Below are 17,763 nucleotides of genomic sequence, written 5' to 3'. Positions count from 1 at the left end.
TATAATATAATATAATATAATATAATATAATATAATATAATATAATATAATATAATATAATATAATATAATATAATATCATATAATATAATGTAATAGCGAATGAAGTTTTTTGTTTGTCCACGTCTCATGTTATGCAGAAATGTAGTTGTTACAAAGAAAGACGGAAAGAAAGATAGAAGAAAAAAAAAAAGAAGAAATCAACGCGGAAGTTGAAACCAGCTTCACCGAGTCCGACCAGTTCGACCAAAGGTTCGACAGCGACAGGCCGCCTCTGATTGGTTGACATACCGAATTGTGATTGGTTAAGGTTGTAGTGGCCTGTGATTGGTTAACGTTTCAGTCCCATTACATACGTTAACTGTTGCGTTTGTTGCCTAGTCAGTTTTGTGCTTGTTTCTGTTCTTGCTTTGTAGTTAAACCCTTCCTCGGGATCGCACCGATTCTCTCCGCTGAAGCAGCGATGGCAAGTCAGGTCAAAAGCGATGAATCCGGTAAGCTCTTTATCAAGTCATCCTGTAAGAAAAGTAACTAAATGTTTGGACACAGTTAATGTTCACGAAACGCTGCAGGCTTCATTTCCTTATTCCTGCACCTGAAGTAGTAGGTGGTGTCTGTCTAAACATGAGTCAAAAGTCATCGCGGTCATACACATCAAACATGAGTCCTCTAGCTCAATAAATCAATTCATATGATGTTTAAGTCACGAATATGTTTTATTTTCTCTCTCCTTAGGGTCTGTGGAGAAGGACAGCGCTTTAGCGGGACAGACAGGTAGAATTGAATCCCGTTTATAACTCGTTTGTGACCTGAGTAGAAAAATGAAGAGAAAACGTGGTGTAAAAAATTAAATTTGCCTATGTAAACTCTGCAATGCTTGACAAACCAGTTGTGAAGCCTTTGAAATTCAGCCTGACCAGGTGCTCAACAAACATGCTTGACCTTGGTGTGTTTTCGGTAAACTTTAGGTCTTCATTTTATTACAACACTTCTTCTTTTTTAAACCACAATCACTCCAATATCTTTCACTGCGGTTTGAATCCATGTGGCTTTAATAAAGCAGCTGAACATTTACATATTTCATATTATTGCTTTGCAAGTCAAATTTAAGTGATGTGTGTTGATTATGCCTTTTCTTTCAGTCCGAGAAGACGAAACTGAAACCGATAGCATTAATCAAAGGTGAAAACCTCATTGTAACCATGTCAAAATTGTACCATTTGGAGTTCAAGCATATTTTGATGTTTTATATCTTGTTTGTCAGTGTGGTCCGTCTGGATCCCAATGAGGAGTATAAGATGGATCACAAGAAGCGAGGAATGGCTCTGATCTTCAACCATGAACATTTTTACTGGCAGCTCAGGTTGAACAGCCGCTCTGGTACAGAAGCAGACAAGCAGAATCTTGCTAGAAGGTATTTGGCAACGTAATCAAAAAGATACAGTAACAGTATCACATGACCGCTGTCACTGAGATCTGTGTGACTGTCACCGTGTTGGTTGATAAAGAAACAGTTGTTGTTATTATTATTATTATTATTTATTAAAGTAACAAAACAATAACTAATATGTCAATTTTCTTTCGTATCTGTTGTCAGATTTCAGGATCTGGGGTTTGAAGTGAGGACTTTTAATGATTACAAACGGGAAGAAGTTTTAACCATAATCAGACAAGGTACACCTCAATACTTTCTCTTTTGAGAAATGGGAGCCCGACTAAAATGATCCAGGTTAAACACAGCAGCTTATCAACAACATCTTTGGCATGGTTTAAATTTTGAAATACAATTTGGTAAAACATATACAGGTGCATCTCAAAAAATGTTTATATCATGGAAAAGTTATTTTATAAAAAAAAATAATAATAAAAAGGCACACTTTTTTTATATTCTAGATTCATTGCATTTGTATTATTATTCTGATGGTTATGACCAAGGATTTTACAGTTAAAAATATTTTAATTAGTTTTTATTTTAACATTGTTTTAAAATTTCCTATAATTTCAGTTTAGTTTTAGTCAGATTCATTAATGGTTTTGGTTTAGCAGAGTTAAAGCTGCAGTAGGTAACTTTTGTAAAAATGTATTTTTTTACATATTTGTTAAACCTGTCATTATGTCCTAAAAGTAGAAAATGAGACCGATAATCTATGAAAACAATCTAGCTCCTCTTGCTGCTCCCAGTGGTCCTATTGCCATTTGCAGAAATAAACCACGCCCAGTAAGAAAAAAACAATCAAAGCTGCGGTCCGTAACTTTTTTTGTGTGTGTTCAAAATTTACAAAATGTATATAATAAGCAAGTACACCATGAATCAATTTTTCAAAACCATGTTTTAAGCCTGTCCTGCTTTAATGGAACACTTCTAGTGTAGACCAAATCAAGACATTTAATTTTAGCACCAATTAATAATAAAAATAAAGTAAATATTTACAATTGAACAAAAACAAAAATATGCAACTTCTATGCATAAAATGTATGCATTCATATTAAAGATGTAATCTTGTTAAACTTGCCAATAGTTTACAAACGACAAGCTAATCAAGGTTTTCAGAGTTGCAGTTGAGTTTTTATTCTGCAAGACAATAACCCCCCAGTGAGTTTTGAGAAAACCTGTTCTTTGAAATAGTCATTGAAACTGTGTAAACTTTGTTTTTATCCATCTGTGTTTTCAATGCACGCAATACTGAATGCCCTGTCTCTACCATTATCAACGTAAACAATAAGAAGAAACAATCTAAAATGCTTTGAAACTTAATACTACTAAAAACTAAATGCGATATTGTGATTTAAATTATGTTTGCGCTTTACTTTGACAAGCCTGTCCAGAGCACACGCTTTAGATGAGCCACTTAATCAATCCCATAAAGCCCTATTTTTAAAAAAACACCATGCACTGTCGCTTTCTCTCATTCTGGATGTGTTTTTGTACAGTCAAGGCATTGCTCGTGTAATGGACCTGAGGATTGTTTGTTCGATTACCACAAAAAAATAAAGTAATAATAATAATTGAACTCCACTCTCAATTAAAAAAAAATATTTATATTAATATACTTACAACTGAAGCCAGCACTGGAATAAATATTAAAAAGTGTGAAATGAATCACACTGTTTCTAAATGATTGCTATAGCACTGATTGGTGTGCTAGAATCAACTTAATCATTAGTGTAAATTATAACTTGAGGGAAAAGTCAAAACAGCATGGCACATCATGCTCTGAATCAAGTGTAGGTTCTGTTTAATCCAGAGTGTTCCTTTGATTTCAGCTGCTGCTGCTAGCCATGTAGATGCAGACTGTTTTGTCTGTGTCTTCTTAAGTCATGGGGAAAATGGTCACATCTATGCCAATGATGGGCAGATCCAAATTCAAGAAGTCACTGATTTGTTCAAGGGGAATGAATGCCGTAGCCTTGTAGGGAAACCCAAGATCTTCATCTTGCAGGTAATTTGTCCTTCTTTCACAAAATATCCTTTGCAGTGTATTTACAGTAATGCAATATGAATACACATTTCACACCTCTTGCAAATGCATGAATTTATTTGAACTCAAGGCTTGTCGCGGTGACAAACATGATGAGCCTGTGACTCCAATGGATGTGGTGGACAGTGAGCCGGTCAATGAAGTGGTTGTGGATGTGGGGGCGCTCTGCACCCTTCCAGCAGGAGCAGATTTCCTTATGTGCTATTCTGTTGCTGAAGGTCAGTGCTTTACTTTCGTTTGTCTGCTATTTTTATTTTTACCAATATTTGTTGACTGTGTACTTTAAATACTGGATTAAATGCTATTTACATCCTTGATTTTAATTATGTCACTTTAAGCAGTCACTGAGATTGTTTTCTTCTTGTAAAGGATATTACTCTCATCGTGAGACGGTGAGAGGCTCGTGGTACATCCAGGATCTGTGTGAAATCCTGAGGTGTTATGGATCTAAACTGGAGTTCACCGACATCCTGACACTTGTGAACAGGAAGGTTTCCATTCGCAGTGTAGAGAACTCCAAGGATCGCTCTATGTTAGGCAAAAAACAAGTGCCTTGTTTTGCGTCCATGCTCACAAAGAAGCTGTTTTTCAGGCCAAAGAAATAATATTAGTGTTAGGGACTTTTTGTTGGTAAAAATGCATGGGATTATTTTATTTTATTTGACTTTAGGCTGTGCTCCTAAATATAAATCATTTTCAAAATGGAAATCATGCAGGTTTGACGAGCTCAGGGTTACAAAGTGCAATTTTTTTATTTCTATAAACCCATTAATGATGATAGATAATTAGGTTTCACTGTTTACACTAGAAATAGAAAAAATACTTTGAATTACCTGCAGGCCAAGATGAAGAGTTTTTAGTGCAATGAAAACTACTTATAAAACTGGACTAAAGAAAAAAAATTCTATCCTGCATACTACAGTCATGATCATGGTCTGTCATTCGTAGCACTAAAGCATGATCTCTTCATCTCTGAGACATGTCAGGGTCTGTTGAGAACTTACTTTAGTTTGAAACTGGGAGGAACCATACAAGAAACTCCAGTTAAACGGTTTTAAAAAAGATACTTATCTACCAGCTTTGCATAGAAACTACATGGAGCTAAAGGGGAATTATGGTTTTGGTTTAAATATTTTATCGTACATGTTGTGTCTTAACTGTTGAAAAGCGTGACTTTTAGAGATCCGGCCACAGAGATACACTACACTTTTAACATGTTTCTGACATCAAATATTTTTCACAACTTGACTTTTGGCGTTTTGGTGTTTATCACATAGTTAAAACTACATGATAAGAACTGAATGTTTTTACACATTCTTTACTCCGATCCGTTATTTTGGGAGTGAAATTTATAGTATGACCGTTTTAATGTTGTTGCAAGCCTCATTATATTCATCTCTTTGATAATGTAGGTGTTTATTTTAGAATGAGGTATTAATTTCCCTTGTAATGTGACTGCTTTCTGTTCTGTTTGAACATGGATTATTGGGAAACTTTCTGTTGCGCAACATTAACCTTTGTTGCATGTGCAGTTGTCAGAATTGAGTAGGCTTGCCTCTATATTCAAATAACATTCCTCTGCAGTGAAGGCTTGCTCTATATTTGCTATATACCAAAGCTAGGGTTATAGTGCAGGTTTCCCTAAACTGTTAAAACGAGTTGATTTAAAAAAAAAAAAAAAAGAATATATATATAAATTATATAAAATCTTAGAGGGTGCTTCAACTAAATTGATTATTTGTATTAAGAATGCTTTGCAAAGAAATCATAATGTTATTGTGGTGAGTGTTTTAATACACTAAAAAAAAAATTGTTTTTTTGTATCACAACCATGCACTTCTACTAAAAATAAAGAGATACACTAATATACACTAAATCACTGTGTAGTGTTTAGTTTTCAACAAATGTGTAAATAACTTCATTTGTCAATGTCTGTAAAAAAAGATTACCCCTTTTTTAGAAAATGTTTGCTAGAAAAGCACTTTTAGTGTACAGCGTGCTGAACTTCCAGGTTTTGTATGTTTCTAACATGTAGGTTAAGTGTAACGTGAAAGTAATGTGTAATAGTCTTGTTTAAAGAACCCTATACTTTGTATTTTGCGGTGCATTGTTATCAAAGACTGAGAGCAAAAGGAAGACTTATTAGCATATTTATTACAGACAGATGTGTACATTAGATGCAGAGACACTGAATACCTCATTCAGGCATCAAACACAAAGCAAGGCGCATGTCTCCACAGATTATGCTTTACAATCACATGATCCAAACAGTTTCACCCAGAACCGCTACTGATCGCTGCAAGCAACAAGAGCAACTTACGGCTTTCCTAAGGAATGTGTGCTAAAACATATTTAAGCCCTATCTCTGGAAAAACAAGTGTGTGATTGGTCAGTTAAATGATGGATATGCCACTTGCAAGAGCTTCATGGATAAAAGCAAATCAGGAGACGTAAAATGATTTACAGGGAATGTTTTCTACACAGCAGGTAGTTTCAAAATCTCTCATTGAAGAAAAGTGCTGAGATGCATTCTTCATTACACGAAATACAAGAGCAATTTAATTATCAAAATATATACGCTATCATTTGCATGATTTTATTTTATTTTGTCTCTCACTTTGATGTGTCTTACCATTTAACTGGAGTTAAATCTGTCATGATTGCCTTGCCACTTTAACCGTTTAAAGCATGAATTCAAATATTCTACATATCAGTCCATTTAACTATTCAAATGCATTGCTGCTTCAAGCCATGACATTTTTTCAGGTATTTAAATGGCAACACATTCACAAAGTGCAGCATGTGTCCTATTTCGTGGACTTTTTAGAAACAAATCATTGGTCTTCAATATAATAATAATAATAATTCCCAGATGTACTATAAGCAATAACAGTAAAAAAAAATAAAAAAAAAATCACACACTAAACTTCATATTGACCTCTCTTGTATGGAATTGATTAATTTGTCATCTCGAGTCCATGTAAAGATGACAAAAGTTATCAGTCTATTTGGTCTCGGCTGATGATTAAGAGTCCACACAAAACCAGATCTATTGCACTTTCCCAAAATCTATTCTTAACCTGGGAACACAAAACACTCTAAATATAAAAAAAAAGTCAGATTGCAGAACTTTTCATATTTTCATATTAATTCTTTAAATTCAAGGGTTTTTTTATAATTACTGTACCTATTAGTGTTCAATAGCTACCCATGATCATCTCTGTGAAAACATTAATGCCCACTAACAACAAACTTTAACAAGCACAACTAGAAAGGTGATGAACTGCTTGTCTAATGATTATCTCTTACACATTGGAGCAGACAGATTCACACACACCATCTTTACAACCCAAATGGAACGAAAGAGTCTGCTGATTGCACAGAGAAACAGAAACAGAATTAAAAAAGAAAATCACATGTAAGGGAAACCAGCATCTCAGTAGCGCGTCGTGTACCAGTTGTTATCAGTCATCTGCACCAGTTCGTTTACCACATCCAGCAGATTGCGGTTGTGTTTCTGTAGCAGACGCTGATTTAGTGCTCGGTCACCAAAGCCCATCTCTACCAGCACGGCCATCATGGCGTCATGAGAAGCTGCATCTTCTGGGAGCTGCACAACACAAAATATTTCTTACTACTACTGATCTATGTTGCACCATACACTAGGCACTCATACATGCCCTTTACTGTCTAGAGTTATTTTTATAAGGCTATTTTGTCACAGAGTGGCAAAATACATTTTGATCATAATTAAATCAAATTCAGTCTTGTGAAGCATGATTTTTTTTAATAAACTTAATGTATTAAATTACATCAAATAAAACAATTCATTTTTTCAATTATAATGAAAGTAATGAACTATATAATAGGATCTTCCTTTTTTAATATAGGACAAAAAAAATTCATTCAAAATATACTTTGTAAATATAAAAGAAGTTTGAAAGTTTAAAGGAAGCTTATTTCAAAGTGTTTTTCCATTCTGCAACCTGTGTGAACAGCTCCCAAACTCACCTTCTCAGACCCAGTCTGTCCAGTGAAAAGAGCTTTGTAGGCAGACGCTGCCACGGACAGGGCACCCTTCACCAATCCACCGGTGATGCTATTAGCCCTGAGGAAAGACAACAAACAAACATAATAGAGTGAATGTCCTGGGTGCACTTCCATGAGGCAGAACGAGTGCTTGTGTGCAGTGTAACTCACCTAAGATCTTCTGTTTCAGACTTGGCAGATGCTGTTGGGTTCTCAGGGTCAGGTTGATTTGGCTCAGAATCTATATACATTAAAATAATAATAATAAAAACCGGTCACCTTTCAAACTGAGCTGTTTGTGTCTTTTATCATACTGTCCACTTTGTATGCACTAATTCACAACCTGTGATTGGTTTATTATTTTAATTTCACTCACCCTTCTCCTTATCTCCTGACTCTGCAGGGTTACTCTTCTCCTGCTCCTCTGCTGCATCTTCCACTTGCTCTTGTATCTCTGTGCTGAATAAAGAGATTGCTCAATTTAACATGTCAGAAACATCAAGTTATGAGGATGCCGTTACAGAAATCTAGGTTGTAATGTGGTGGAGGAGTGTGTGGTACAGAGACTTAAGCCAGGATATTGTGAGCGGTCAATCTACTGTAAGTCTGCATGCTTCCAAATGGATCAAGAACATTCTCAGATGACCGATGTCACAAATCTTGATTCAGTGACCAAGAAATGTTTTGCTACCTTAGCACCTTTTTAGCACTGTCAAATTGTTTCTCTGGAGACATGTTAATCACACATCACTGTTTCAGCCAATGATTTTGACCCTGTAAAACTACGTTTTGCTGTTTCTGTTGGCAAAAGTTTGGCTTTTAACTGACCTCTGAGCCCAATCTATTACTGCTGATATGTCCTCTGTATAAACTTACCAGGATATGACCAAGGGTCGTGGTGCCACTACAATCACAGGGGTGAGCGGCACAGCATCCAGAGTCTGGGAGGCACAGAGCATGTCATTAGCATCCGCAGCAATGGGGCTCTGGAGCTCCGCCATGTCCACTGATTCTAGTTTGTCCCCCTCTGCAAGCTCTTCTCCAGGCTGCGACAGGGCTGAGCTGTACATGGACTCTCCTAGTGGACGGCTGGTGTCAAAGCAATCAGGGAGGATGATGATGTAGTCTTCGGATGACGCAGATGAGGTTCTGCTGCGGGTTTCCTTAGCTGCTTCTGTGTCCTTCACTTGCTCTTTCTTCTCCACTTCCTCCTCTCCCTCTTCTACCGGATCTCCACCTGCAGGTTCCACCAGGATCGGCTCGATGTCAGACTCGTGACCCTCATCTAAACATAAGAACAATCACTTTAATGGCTAGAAATGTACTGTCCTTGGTTAGAAGCTGTTTGAATCACCTTTAGACAATTACAAAATGTGCAATGTACGAAATGACACTGGTCAGAATTAAATATTGTCAAAGCCCTGTTACCTGTGCTGATGAGCTCAGCTGGAAGCATCAGCAGAGGAGCAGCTACATCAGAGCTCTCGGTCTGTGCTGAAGCAGGGCTGGAGATTTGGGCCGTTTCTACTTTCAGCGGGGCTGGAGCAGATATTAGCCCTGATTCTGAAACCTTTTCTGATTTCCTCTCACAGAGTGACATTGAACCTTGAGGGGCCGGACGCACCACTTAAAATGGGAAAAATAGATGTTAGAAACACTCTTTACCTACATTCTACACAAAAACTGCTAACAATGTGCATAACTGTTGTACTGATGTTAAGGTTAAAAACTGATTTTTGATAGAAAGTAATAGAGGGTTCATAATAACATAATTTATTTGTAAGAGAAATCCTTTGTAACATAAAAAATTAATTTATTGTAACTTTTGATCAATTTAATACATCCTTGGTTAATTAAAGCATTAATTTTTCAAAATCTTACTGGTCCAATTTTTAAACAGTAGTGTATAGTTAACAAAATGCTTATTAAGGATATCAAAAGTACTTAATATCAAGTAAACACTAAAATCTAAAATATCAATACAGTTTTTTCAAAATTTTCACAGTTTGGCTACACCTTTTTTAAAAATGACTGTAATTTACAGGAAGAGCAGAAAGGTGCATCTTCACACCACCGCCATCACAAACCTTTAGCTGGGCATCTCCCACAGAGCACCCCATGCTCAGCTACTTCACGGGTCACTTCAAGAGTGAGAGAGCGGATAACAGACGGACTAAACAAAGACTGAAGCCCAATGATGCTCTCCTCGCCTTTCTCTTGTGCTGGGATCCCCTCTAACTCTGTGCCCTGTGCCACGTCTGTGAGTACGACATCTGTAAGCTACACAAACACTGACAGCAATACGAAGACAAAGAGTGCAGAAAAGTTGTGCTTTAATGTTTACCCAGGATTCTGCTGACCCCTTGGGCTTCTGTTTCCTCTTGGATGAGTCCCAGTGTTGGTTTCTCCTGAAGAGGTCCATCATGGGGCAGAGGCGATATGCATGGAGTAACATCTTCATAAATACATATAGAGATGAAGAAAGAGACAATATTAGTAAAGGCTGAAATCTATACAATTTATATCAAAATGTTACGGTTTAAAATGAACATGCATAGTCCATAAAAGTAGTTTATTCTGATGTTTAGAATCTTGATTTGAAATGACCTGCAGGAGTGTTGTTGGGCACGCTCTCCAACTCTTGTACAATGTTGATGTCCAGCAGTTCAAAAGACAGTAAGTCCTGAGTGAATACAAAACAGAGAGTGTGGAATTGACAATGGAGTCAAACTTTCTTCATGAAACATGACAAACATGAAGGGTTTGGCCATACCTGAGCTGTGAGTAAGTCCACAGAAGGAATGTAGAATTCCTGATCACAGTCCTGGTTTACAGACAAAGGTAGCTGTTCCCTTGAGGCCCGGCATTTCCCCTCCCTCTCAAGAGTGCGCGAAGACTTCTCCTGAAAGTGCCACACGGTGAAAATGGCCACAGATAAAAAATACAATGACTTAACAAAACTAACAATAGTCTGTAAAATCTATACTGGCCAAAACCCTAAAATATATTATATGTGGGCCTCATAATTCTTTTTTTCCCTTTACATTTAGAATTTGTCTTTTCAAATGAGTTCAATCTGCATTATATATATATAGTTTTCAAATTTACGTTTTATTTTAGTTTTAGTAATTTCAGGGCTGTGAAAGTTAATGCACTAACTGGTATCATTTAAAAATGTTTACCAGAATTTTTTTTTCCATGTTTAATGCAAATGGGCTGTAAAGCTTGCAAAAAATTGTGTAAGTTGTGGTTTAATGTACCCATCAAAAGCTACAAATAATAAACTAAAAATAAATTGTGCCTGTTTTTAGTTTTGTAATCATGAATGTGTTTTATTGCAGTTTGTGTGTTCCTCCAGAACTTTGTACTCTGTCTGTCTAACTGTTGTTTTATTAGTACCCCCAAGGTCTGCTGGTAGGGGAAGTGGCGTTGCTATGGTTTTTAAACAATCACTTAAAATACAGACAGTGTCTGTTCAGACTTTCTCATCCTTTGAGGTACAGTGTGTGGCATAACAGTCTACCTCTTCCGTACTGTTCTGTGTGCTCATCGACAGGCCACCTAATTAGGACAGCACTTTCACGAACGATTTTTCTGAATTTTGAATTTCTTTTGTTTCGGTGTATGATCCGGTTGTCTTACCTGTGGGGTGACACAGGGAGACACCAGTAACCCATCAGCACAGATGGCTGTCGGAGCATGTGGATCCACGACGATGCTGCACCAAACACGCGGTCCAAACTGCTCTCCTCTGTGTGCCAGGCGCCAATGTGATGTATAAGTGCCCTCTAACGTCGGAGCACAAAGTGCCACACTGATGACACCAACCTGACCTGGCTGTAGTGTGGGCACTGCAACCTCCCGCCATCTTTCACCGGAGCCCACTGCCAAGTTCCCCCACATGAACTTTAACTGAAGCAAAAATGGGACACAATCAGGTTCAGATTTCTTATCGTGTGTGTGTGTGTATATACAGATTTGTGTATGTCTGTTTAAGAGTCAAAGTGCACCTTGGTCTCAGAGTCCCAGCACACTCTGCCACTGTTCTTCATCTTCCAGTATTTGATGAACTTGGTCCCAGGACGCAGACGAGATCCATCAGGCAGGTTTTCATCCAGGAGTAGAGCTGTCATAGCTGGCACAGCCAGTGGGCATGGACGTTTAGGACGACTGCAACCAAGACAGTATAAATTAAATGGCATCTTATTATCCTTAACTACATTTAAAGTGTTGTATTCAGTATATTAGGCTATAAATAAAAAAGAAAAATTTTCTGGTGTCAGCTAGCTAAATTGCTACATTAACATGATTATGACCTTCTATATTACACGTTAACATGGCTCAGCCAGTAAAAATGGAGTAATCAAATAAATACTACTGTTCTCAAACACCAGAAAACATATTATGACGTTGAAATTCAATTGTAAGAATAACATGATGGGAAAAGCTGCCTAGAAGGCATCAGTTCTTTGTTTGTGGAAAAATTATTCTTAAAAATAACCTCATATGAGTTTGGAACATCATGAGGTTGAGTAAATGAGAGAAATTTCAATTTTGGGTGGACTATCCCTTTAATATTCTCTTCTTCATGAGGGAAAGGGGTGTAAGGGGCTCTTACTCTGGGCTGTTTGCCTGTGCAGCGCGTGGCTGGAGCAGGACGGGTGAAGAGCTCCCTTCTCCAGCAGTGCTCCACTGTAGCCCTCTCCTCTCCATCCTCAGCTGCTTCCTGATCTCCTTCACCTCCGCCTTGAGCTGGCGCTTCTCCGCTTTAAGACGCTGCTTCTCGGCCTTACGAAAGCTACGGTCACCCCTTCTGTAGAACCTTCAGACGGAGAGCAAAATATGTCTAACTATTCTGAACTTCAACACCAAGACATGCCAAAGCAGAGGACAAAAGCCCACCTGCTGTGGTCTGGTGCTGGGGAGCCGTGCTCAGGAATAGACAGGGGAGTTCTGGCCCTCACAAGGTTGTGGCTCGGATCATGTGAGAAGCTGCAAGGCTCACACAGCGTGCAGGAAGTACACACACTGTGCAGAAAGAAACCACACACAATGAAATACAAAAATGGAAACAATATTAAAGGCACCTCTTTTGAGCATCCTGTTATACATTATATTTCTCATACGATCATAACATGCGTTTCCATTTGAAATGTACCAAAGGAGCAATTATTTTATCATAAGATCCAGATACAGACATCCACCTCACAGAGATCGCCCTAACCTGCATTGGTATCCGCCGCCCGCGGTCTGGCCCCGACAGCTGCTGCAGGCTGGAGCTGGATTTGGGGCCCCAGGGAGAGTGGATGAGGTGACCTCGGGAACCTGAGCCTCTGCTCCCACTGGTTTATGGATACAGCATTGTCCAGAGAACTCCCTACAAATCTTCTCTACTGCCTCCCTAACCACCTGGTCCTTAAACTGTGGCAGTTTTCATATTTGGAAGAGAGAGAAATAGAAACAAACGTGTTTTCTTAGCAATATTAGGGTTTATCTCCACTGCTAAAAATATCAGAATGAAACTTAAAGAGGTCATCGGTTGTGACATGCACTTTTATAAGTGTGTGTACACAACCACCTTATATAGATAAAGATCCATTCAGTGTTTTTTTTTTTTTGAAATCTCATTAAATAATTTCCCCTTTCTCAAATCGTGCCAATCTCAGATGCCTGTCTGCGTGATGTTATACAGACCCAGGCCCCTCCCACAATTTTTGATTGACACTAGCGTTTTACGTTAGACCTGCCCTGAGTGAGCAGTATAAAAAATACAAAAGCAGTTCACTCCTATAGTTATGAATGGGAGACACTGCATTGTGCAACATGGCGGGATAGTCCTGCCTTCTTAATGAAAGAGCCAGTTGATTGGTTAAGTCATTGCATCACTTTAGCAGCCATTAGAGGCTCCAGTTCCCATAGAAACGTGAGACTGGACCAACCGAAATACATATGCATTGGCTGGTCTAGCCCATCAAGCACGGGGCCCGGTGTGTCTGCACCAGCTGCACCCCCCCCCCAAGGACGGGCCTGCCCCCATTCATTTAGATAGGACTTGGTCTTGTTTGAGCAAGTTTGCATTAATGATTCATGATCCAGCCTCACATACAGAAGAAGTTAGTATAAGGTTATTTTATGAATCTTTGCGAATATCCTTTAATAATAACATGCTAGTTAACAAGTTCCATGGCTAAAGTACATGTTTCATGAGAATGGCACAAACCCCACAGAAGAGAGGGGGAGGTGAGCAGAGCTCATTAGCATTTTAAGGGAGAACTGGTTGACTTTGACAGGGTAAAAAGGGTGTTGTTTTACACTACCATTGAGAAATGTTAACCAAAGTATGTTATAGACTTTTCATTAAGACCCTAAAGAATCATATCAACTTGTGGAAAATGGGCGTCCGATGACACCTTTTAAAGGCTTAGTTTACCCAAAAATGAAAGTTCTGTCATTATTTACTCACCGTCATGTTGTTTCAAACATCTATGAATTTCTGGTCCCCAGTGACTTCCATAGTATTTATTTTCCATACTATGGAAGTGATTGAGGACAAGCAACTGTTTGGTTACCCAGTTCTTTAAAATATCTTCTTTTATGTTCAACAGAAGAAAAAAACACATACAGGTTTGGAACAACTTGAGGGTGAGTAAATGATAACAGAATTTTTTTTTTCTTTGATCTTTCCTTTTCCAGAATGATATACATTAGAGTGAAACATTAATAATGGTTTGTCCGAAATATGTTCAATAACATGCTTTTAATAAAGATAGGGTGGATTTTCATTTCATATTGATTTTAATGTCTTGTTTCTCATACCTTTTCCATGTATGAAGTAAACCAAGCAGGAGGGGTCTTATCTTCTGCCTTCCCACCTTTGACTTCATTCACAATTACCTTTAATAGAAAAGCAGGATATGAAAATGTGTCAAAAATGTGACATACCAGTCATTAACTTACAATGGTGGAAATTGTTATAATCATCAATCTGGAAACCTTTATCAAATGTACATCACATTTCATGCAAACTACAATAAAAATGTAATTAAAATTAGGTTACATTATTTGGTTTAAGAATCAGAACATGAAGGTTTTATCATTAAGATTATTCTAAATATTATAATGCATCATTCCAAATAAATTGCAGGCTAGAAATTGATACAACGTTAGTGAACAACTGTGGCTACTTCTGTGCAAAATCGTTGGGTTATAAGATCTTACCAATCCTTCCTCTGGGACTGCAGCCTGAACTTTGCGACTCACCACTTGTGCCAAAGTAGGGCAGTGCTGAGGAGGCCTGAATCCCTTCTTGGGTTCTCCAGCAGTACCAGGTTTTAGCTGTCCCAAGCCCACCCCTGATCCTGGTGGTGGGCCCGGTCCTGGCACTGTGGCTCTACTGCCCCTCGTCTCATACACATTCATTTGTAGTCTGTTCCCCTGTCGTGCAGCACTCTACAATTACAATCAACAGCACAGTACATCAATGTAGTGCATGTCCTTTTGGACATTTGATTGCAAAACAATGGGTTTAATACAGTCACAATAACAGGCTGAGCACTCCAAATTATTGGTTCTCAACCCTTTGGACCCCTTTGTTTACAACAACATTTTACTTTTGCTCTAAGTGAGTTAAATGTAGTAAACAGTAAGCAAGCAAAAATAATAATAATAATAATAATAATACCTTCAGGGCTTCTTCATATTCCACTGAAAAAAAAATCCAATCAATGTTATAACATATTCTGGATGGATGTAAATATATTGTGTTTTTTATTATACACAGATTAAGACATTTTACTTACATTGGCTGTTGATTGATACCTGAAACAAACACAATTATTACTGGAATTATTAACTACTACTAATAATAATAATCATGTTGTATTATGTAGGTCTCATGTTTTCATTGGGAAAAAAGCATGTTACTAACAGTGCGATGCAAGAAACGTCACAAATATTTAATTCTTCATCCTCACCTCTTCATTTTCCTCATCGAAATATGTCAGTTGTAAATTACACAGGCCAAAAGACCTCTTCACCTGAAGAACAAAAGATAGCAAAAGTCAACACAATACCAAAAACAATAGAAAACCTAAAAAGGGATTTTGACAAGCTTAGTAACTCTGTGACGAAAAACCTGTTTTATGAAATGTATAAAAATAAAAATAAAATACATGATTCTAAATTTTGAATAATGACTGTTTACTACAGTTACTATAACAACCATAACAACCGAAACCGACCTCTCATCCGGGCAACCTGTTTTTCAGCGGTCTCTACCAAGTAAGGTAACGTTAAATGAGCAACTTTCACCTCAGATTACCATTTTATTAATATACTTATGTGGTAAGTAGCTTTGTACTAGAGTCGTTTTACAAAATAAACCCATTTGGGGTGATATTTAGACCCTGTCTGGCCTATGACTATGAAGAACTGCTGACTGTACGTTATTCCAAACAGACACGATTACACGACGCTTTGAAGCAGACCAGCAAATTAACGTACATTAGCTTGAAACAGATTTGCAGTCAGTGTTCCAAAACCTAGTTAGCTAACGTTACATACATGAACAGCACTCGGGTATCTACTCATCTATCATGCGGTGTACAGTTAGTAAGCGAGATTGGTATGTTTTGAGTGAGTCAACATGAAGAGCTTAGCACTAGGATCTACAGCCGTGACAGGTGTTCACTCTCCTCACAGTGTGCCAAACCTCTTTGTGATTATGGTCTAATCGACGGACATCTGCGCCCGTCAGATATAACACACTTTCTTAGATGTAACGTTTAATACGGCTGCTATTTAAATTCGTAGGCTCTCGGTAAAATGGTCGCTTGGCCCATTCTTTCTAAATGATTACGCCTTTAGGCCATTCCGCTCGCCGAAGCGGCACACTGAGTAGTGTTCGTCACAAGAGATGTCTAGTAATATTAACGTTACTCTAATCGCATGAGGCAGACATCGGATGACTTCATCAAGGTGAGTGGTCAGACTGACCTCACCTCACCATCTTTTGCTTACCGTGGCCTCCATAGACTCCCAGCTCTTCGTCTCCGAGCCAGACAGCAAGAAACTCTTCGCGTTCCCTCGGAAATTCACCTTCACATTGATAAAGAAGTCCATGGCGAGAGTACTATTTAAGGCGTTGCATAGGTGAAAACTGAACAGCTTTGATGAGTTACTGTGCCCTGGCTTCTAGATTTCTCTGATCAAAATGGTCCTCTCTGTTTACATCAGCGACGTAAACACACACCCTCTACGTCAGCTGACAGGAAAATGCCTGACGTCATTCAAAGCGAAACAATCTAATGGACAGAGCTGCTTCATTTGTACTCGGTTCAAAGGGAAACCTGTGAATGTTAACGTAAATATTTACTTGGGACACTATTTACAAAATACTGTTAATAAGTTTGATCCAGAAATAATGATAATAAAGAATAAAGTTGGTTAGTGTGTGGTGAAGGGATAAATAGCCTATATCTATCCAGCAAATGAACTGTATATTTAAAACGAACTACCTTTACTTTCCCGAAGCTGTAGGTAGTTAGTTGATTATAAAAAATAATTAAAAAGCCGGTCCTGGCTTCTGATTGGTCAAAAGTTTACCAGTCGTCGATATGTAATAACAGCTATGACGTGAAACATCACTGCGCAACACCCATTGTAGATTTTTGTTTTTGTTGCATAGCAACGTTCTGTTACGTAAAATACTATAATGTTTCTTAATAAATTTGATTTGCATTACAGAGGTAATGGTTTTGGTAATGGTAATGCTTGATTATTTGCACACTATAAATCTTACACAGCCATTATCAATTTATTTGTTGTAGCTGTGTTGCTTACTTTTACAAACCAGCAAGAGTGGTCAGATGTTAATCTGCACAATAACATTCAAAGTCTTACAGTACTAAGTAAAATTCTTAATCTGGTGTACTGAAAAGTAGCTAAATAAACCAGCAGACAATGCTTTTACAGAACAGAATGTTATTTTAACAACATAAATGATTAAACAGATATAAAAGAACAACTCTTAATCTATAGCTAATTGAGGCAGAAGACCTATGACCCTCTAACTCTAGCACTCTCTATTCTATTTCTTCTCTAAACTTTTTGTATTCTGTTTTTTTTCTTTTTATTTATTACACAATGAACAAAAGCAAAAAAAACACTCACTTGCTCTGTTATTTTTCTATTCTGTCTGTTTTCTTTTTTATTTATTGTATAATTTAAAAAGTGTGTTTTAAGCTAACTGAGACTTG

The 17,763-nt window shown here is 37.7% G+C and overlaps 2 protein-coding genes across 3 annotated transcripts; one reads left to right on the top strand and one right to left on the bottom strand.

Annotated features, from left to right (window-relative positions):
- The first annotated feature begins 334 nt into the window (after positions 1 to 334).
- On the top strand, positions 335 to 5,354 carry LOC113047172 (caspase-6-like). Its single transcript, XM_026208469.1, has 8 exons — positions 335 to 493; positions 735 to 773; positions 1,142 to 1,181; positions 1,264 to 1,413; positions 1,597 to 1,673; positions 3,264 to 3,439; positions 3,549 to 3,696; positions 3,848 to 5,354. The coding sequence occupies exons 1-8, from the start codon at positions 463 to 465 to the stop codon at positions 4,081 to 4,083; spliced, it is 897 nt and encodes a 298-aa protein (XP_026064254.1). The 5' UTR covers positions 335 to 462; the 3' UTR covers positions 4,084 to 5,354.
- Positions 5,355 to 5,611: 257 nt separating this feature from the next.
- LOC113047163 (next to BRCA1 gene 1 protein-like) lies at positions 5,612 to 16,776 on the bottom strand. 2 transcript variants are annotated; one of them, XM_026208449.1, is made up of 21 exons: positions 16,526 to 16,776; positions 15,481 to 15,543; positions 15,307 to 15,325; positions 15,189 to 15,211; positions 14,726 to 14,956; positions 14,324 to 14,401; positions 12,732 to 12,928; positions 12,410 to 12,535; positions 12,126 to 12,329; positions 11,518 to 11,677; positions 11,150 to 11,419; positions 10,281 to 10,409; positions 10,115 to 10,190; positions 9,852 to 9,962; positions 9,595 to 9,765; positions 8,936 to 9,133; positions 8,384 to 8,792; positions 7,884 to 7,966; positions 7,679 to 7,748; positions 7,490 to 7,586; positions 5,612 to 7,088 (listed from the first exon to the last, which is right to left on the bottom strand). In XM_026208449.1, exons 1-21 carry the CDS (start codon positions 16,625 to 16,627, stop codon positions 6,915 to 6,917), a joined length of 2,991 nt encoding a protein of 996 aa, XP_026064234.1. In that variant the 5' UTR covers positions 16,628 to 16,776; the 3' UTR covers positions 5,612 to 6,914. The 2 variants fall into 2 exon arrangements, with proteins under 2 accessions (XP_026064234.1, XP_026064235.1); XM_026208450.1 differs by having other exon boundaries at positions 14,768 to 14,956.
- Between the last annotated feature and the right edge of the window lie 987 nt (positions 16,777 to 17,763).

Source organism: Carassius auratus, chromosome 28 (genome assembly GCF_003368295.1).
Source record: "Carassius auratus strain Wakin chromosome 28, ASM336829v1, whole genome shotgun sequence".
Classification (NCBI taxonomy): Eukaryota; Metazoa; Chordata; class Actinopteri; order Cypriniformes; family Cyprinidae; genus Carassius; species Carassius auratus.
The sequence above is the reverse complement of the archived record's forward strand: the minus strand, read 5'-3'. Positions and strand labels throughout refer to the sequence as shown.

What these genes read in the sequence shown, in the direction of transcription:
- LOC113047172 (XM_026208469.1), top strand. Translation starts at nt 463, where the DNA reads ATGGCAAGTCAGGTCAAAAGCGATGAATCCG. An exon ending in TTTAACCATAATCAGACAAG is followed by an intron (nt 1,674 to 3,263) that starts GTACACCTCAAT and finishes CTTTGATTTCAG; the next exon opens with CTGCTGCTGCTAGCCATGTA. An exon ending in GTGCTATTCTGTTGCTGAAG is followed by an intron (nt 3,697 to 3,847) that starts GTCAGTGCTTTA and finishes CTTCTTGTAAAG; the next exon opens with GATATTACTCTCATCGTGAG.
- LOC113047163 (XM_026208449.1), bottom strand. Translation starts at nt 16,627, where the DNA reads ATGGACTTCTTTATCAATGTGAAGGTGAATTTCCGAGGGAACGCGAAG. An exon ending in GCCCAACAACACTCCTGCAG is followed by an intron (nt 9,963 to 10,114) that starts GTCATTTCAAAT and finishes GTATTTATGAAG; the next exon opens with ATGTTACTCCATGCATATCG. An exon ending in AGCTGAGCTCATCAGCACAG is followed by an intron (nt 8,793 to 8,935) that starts GTAACAGGGCTT and finishes TCTTATGTTTAG; the next exon opens with ATGAGGGTCACGAGTCTGAC.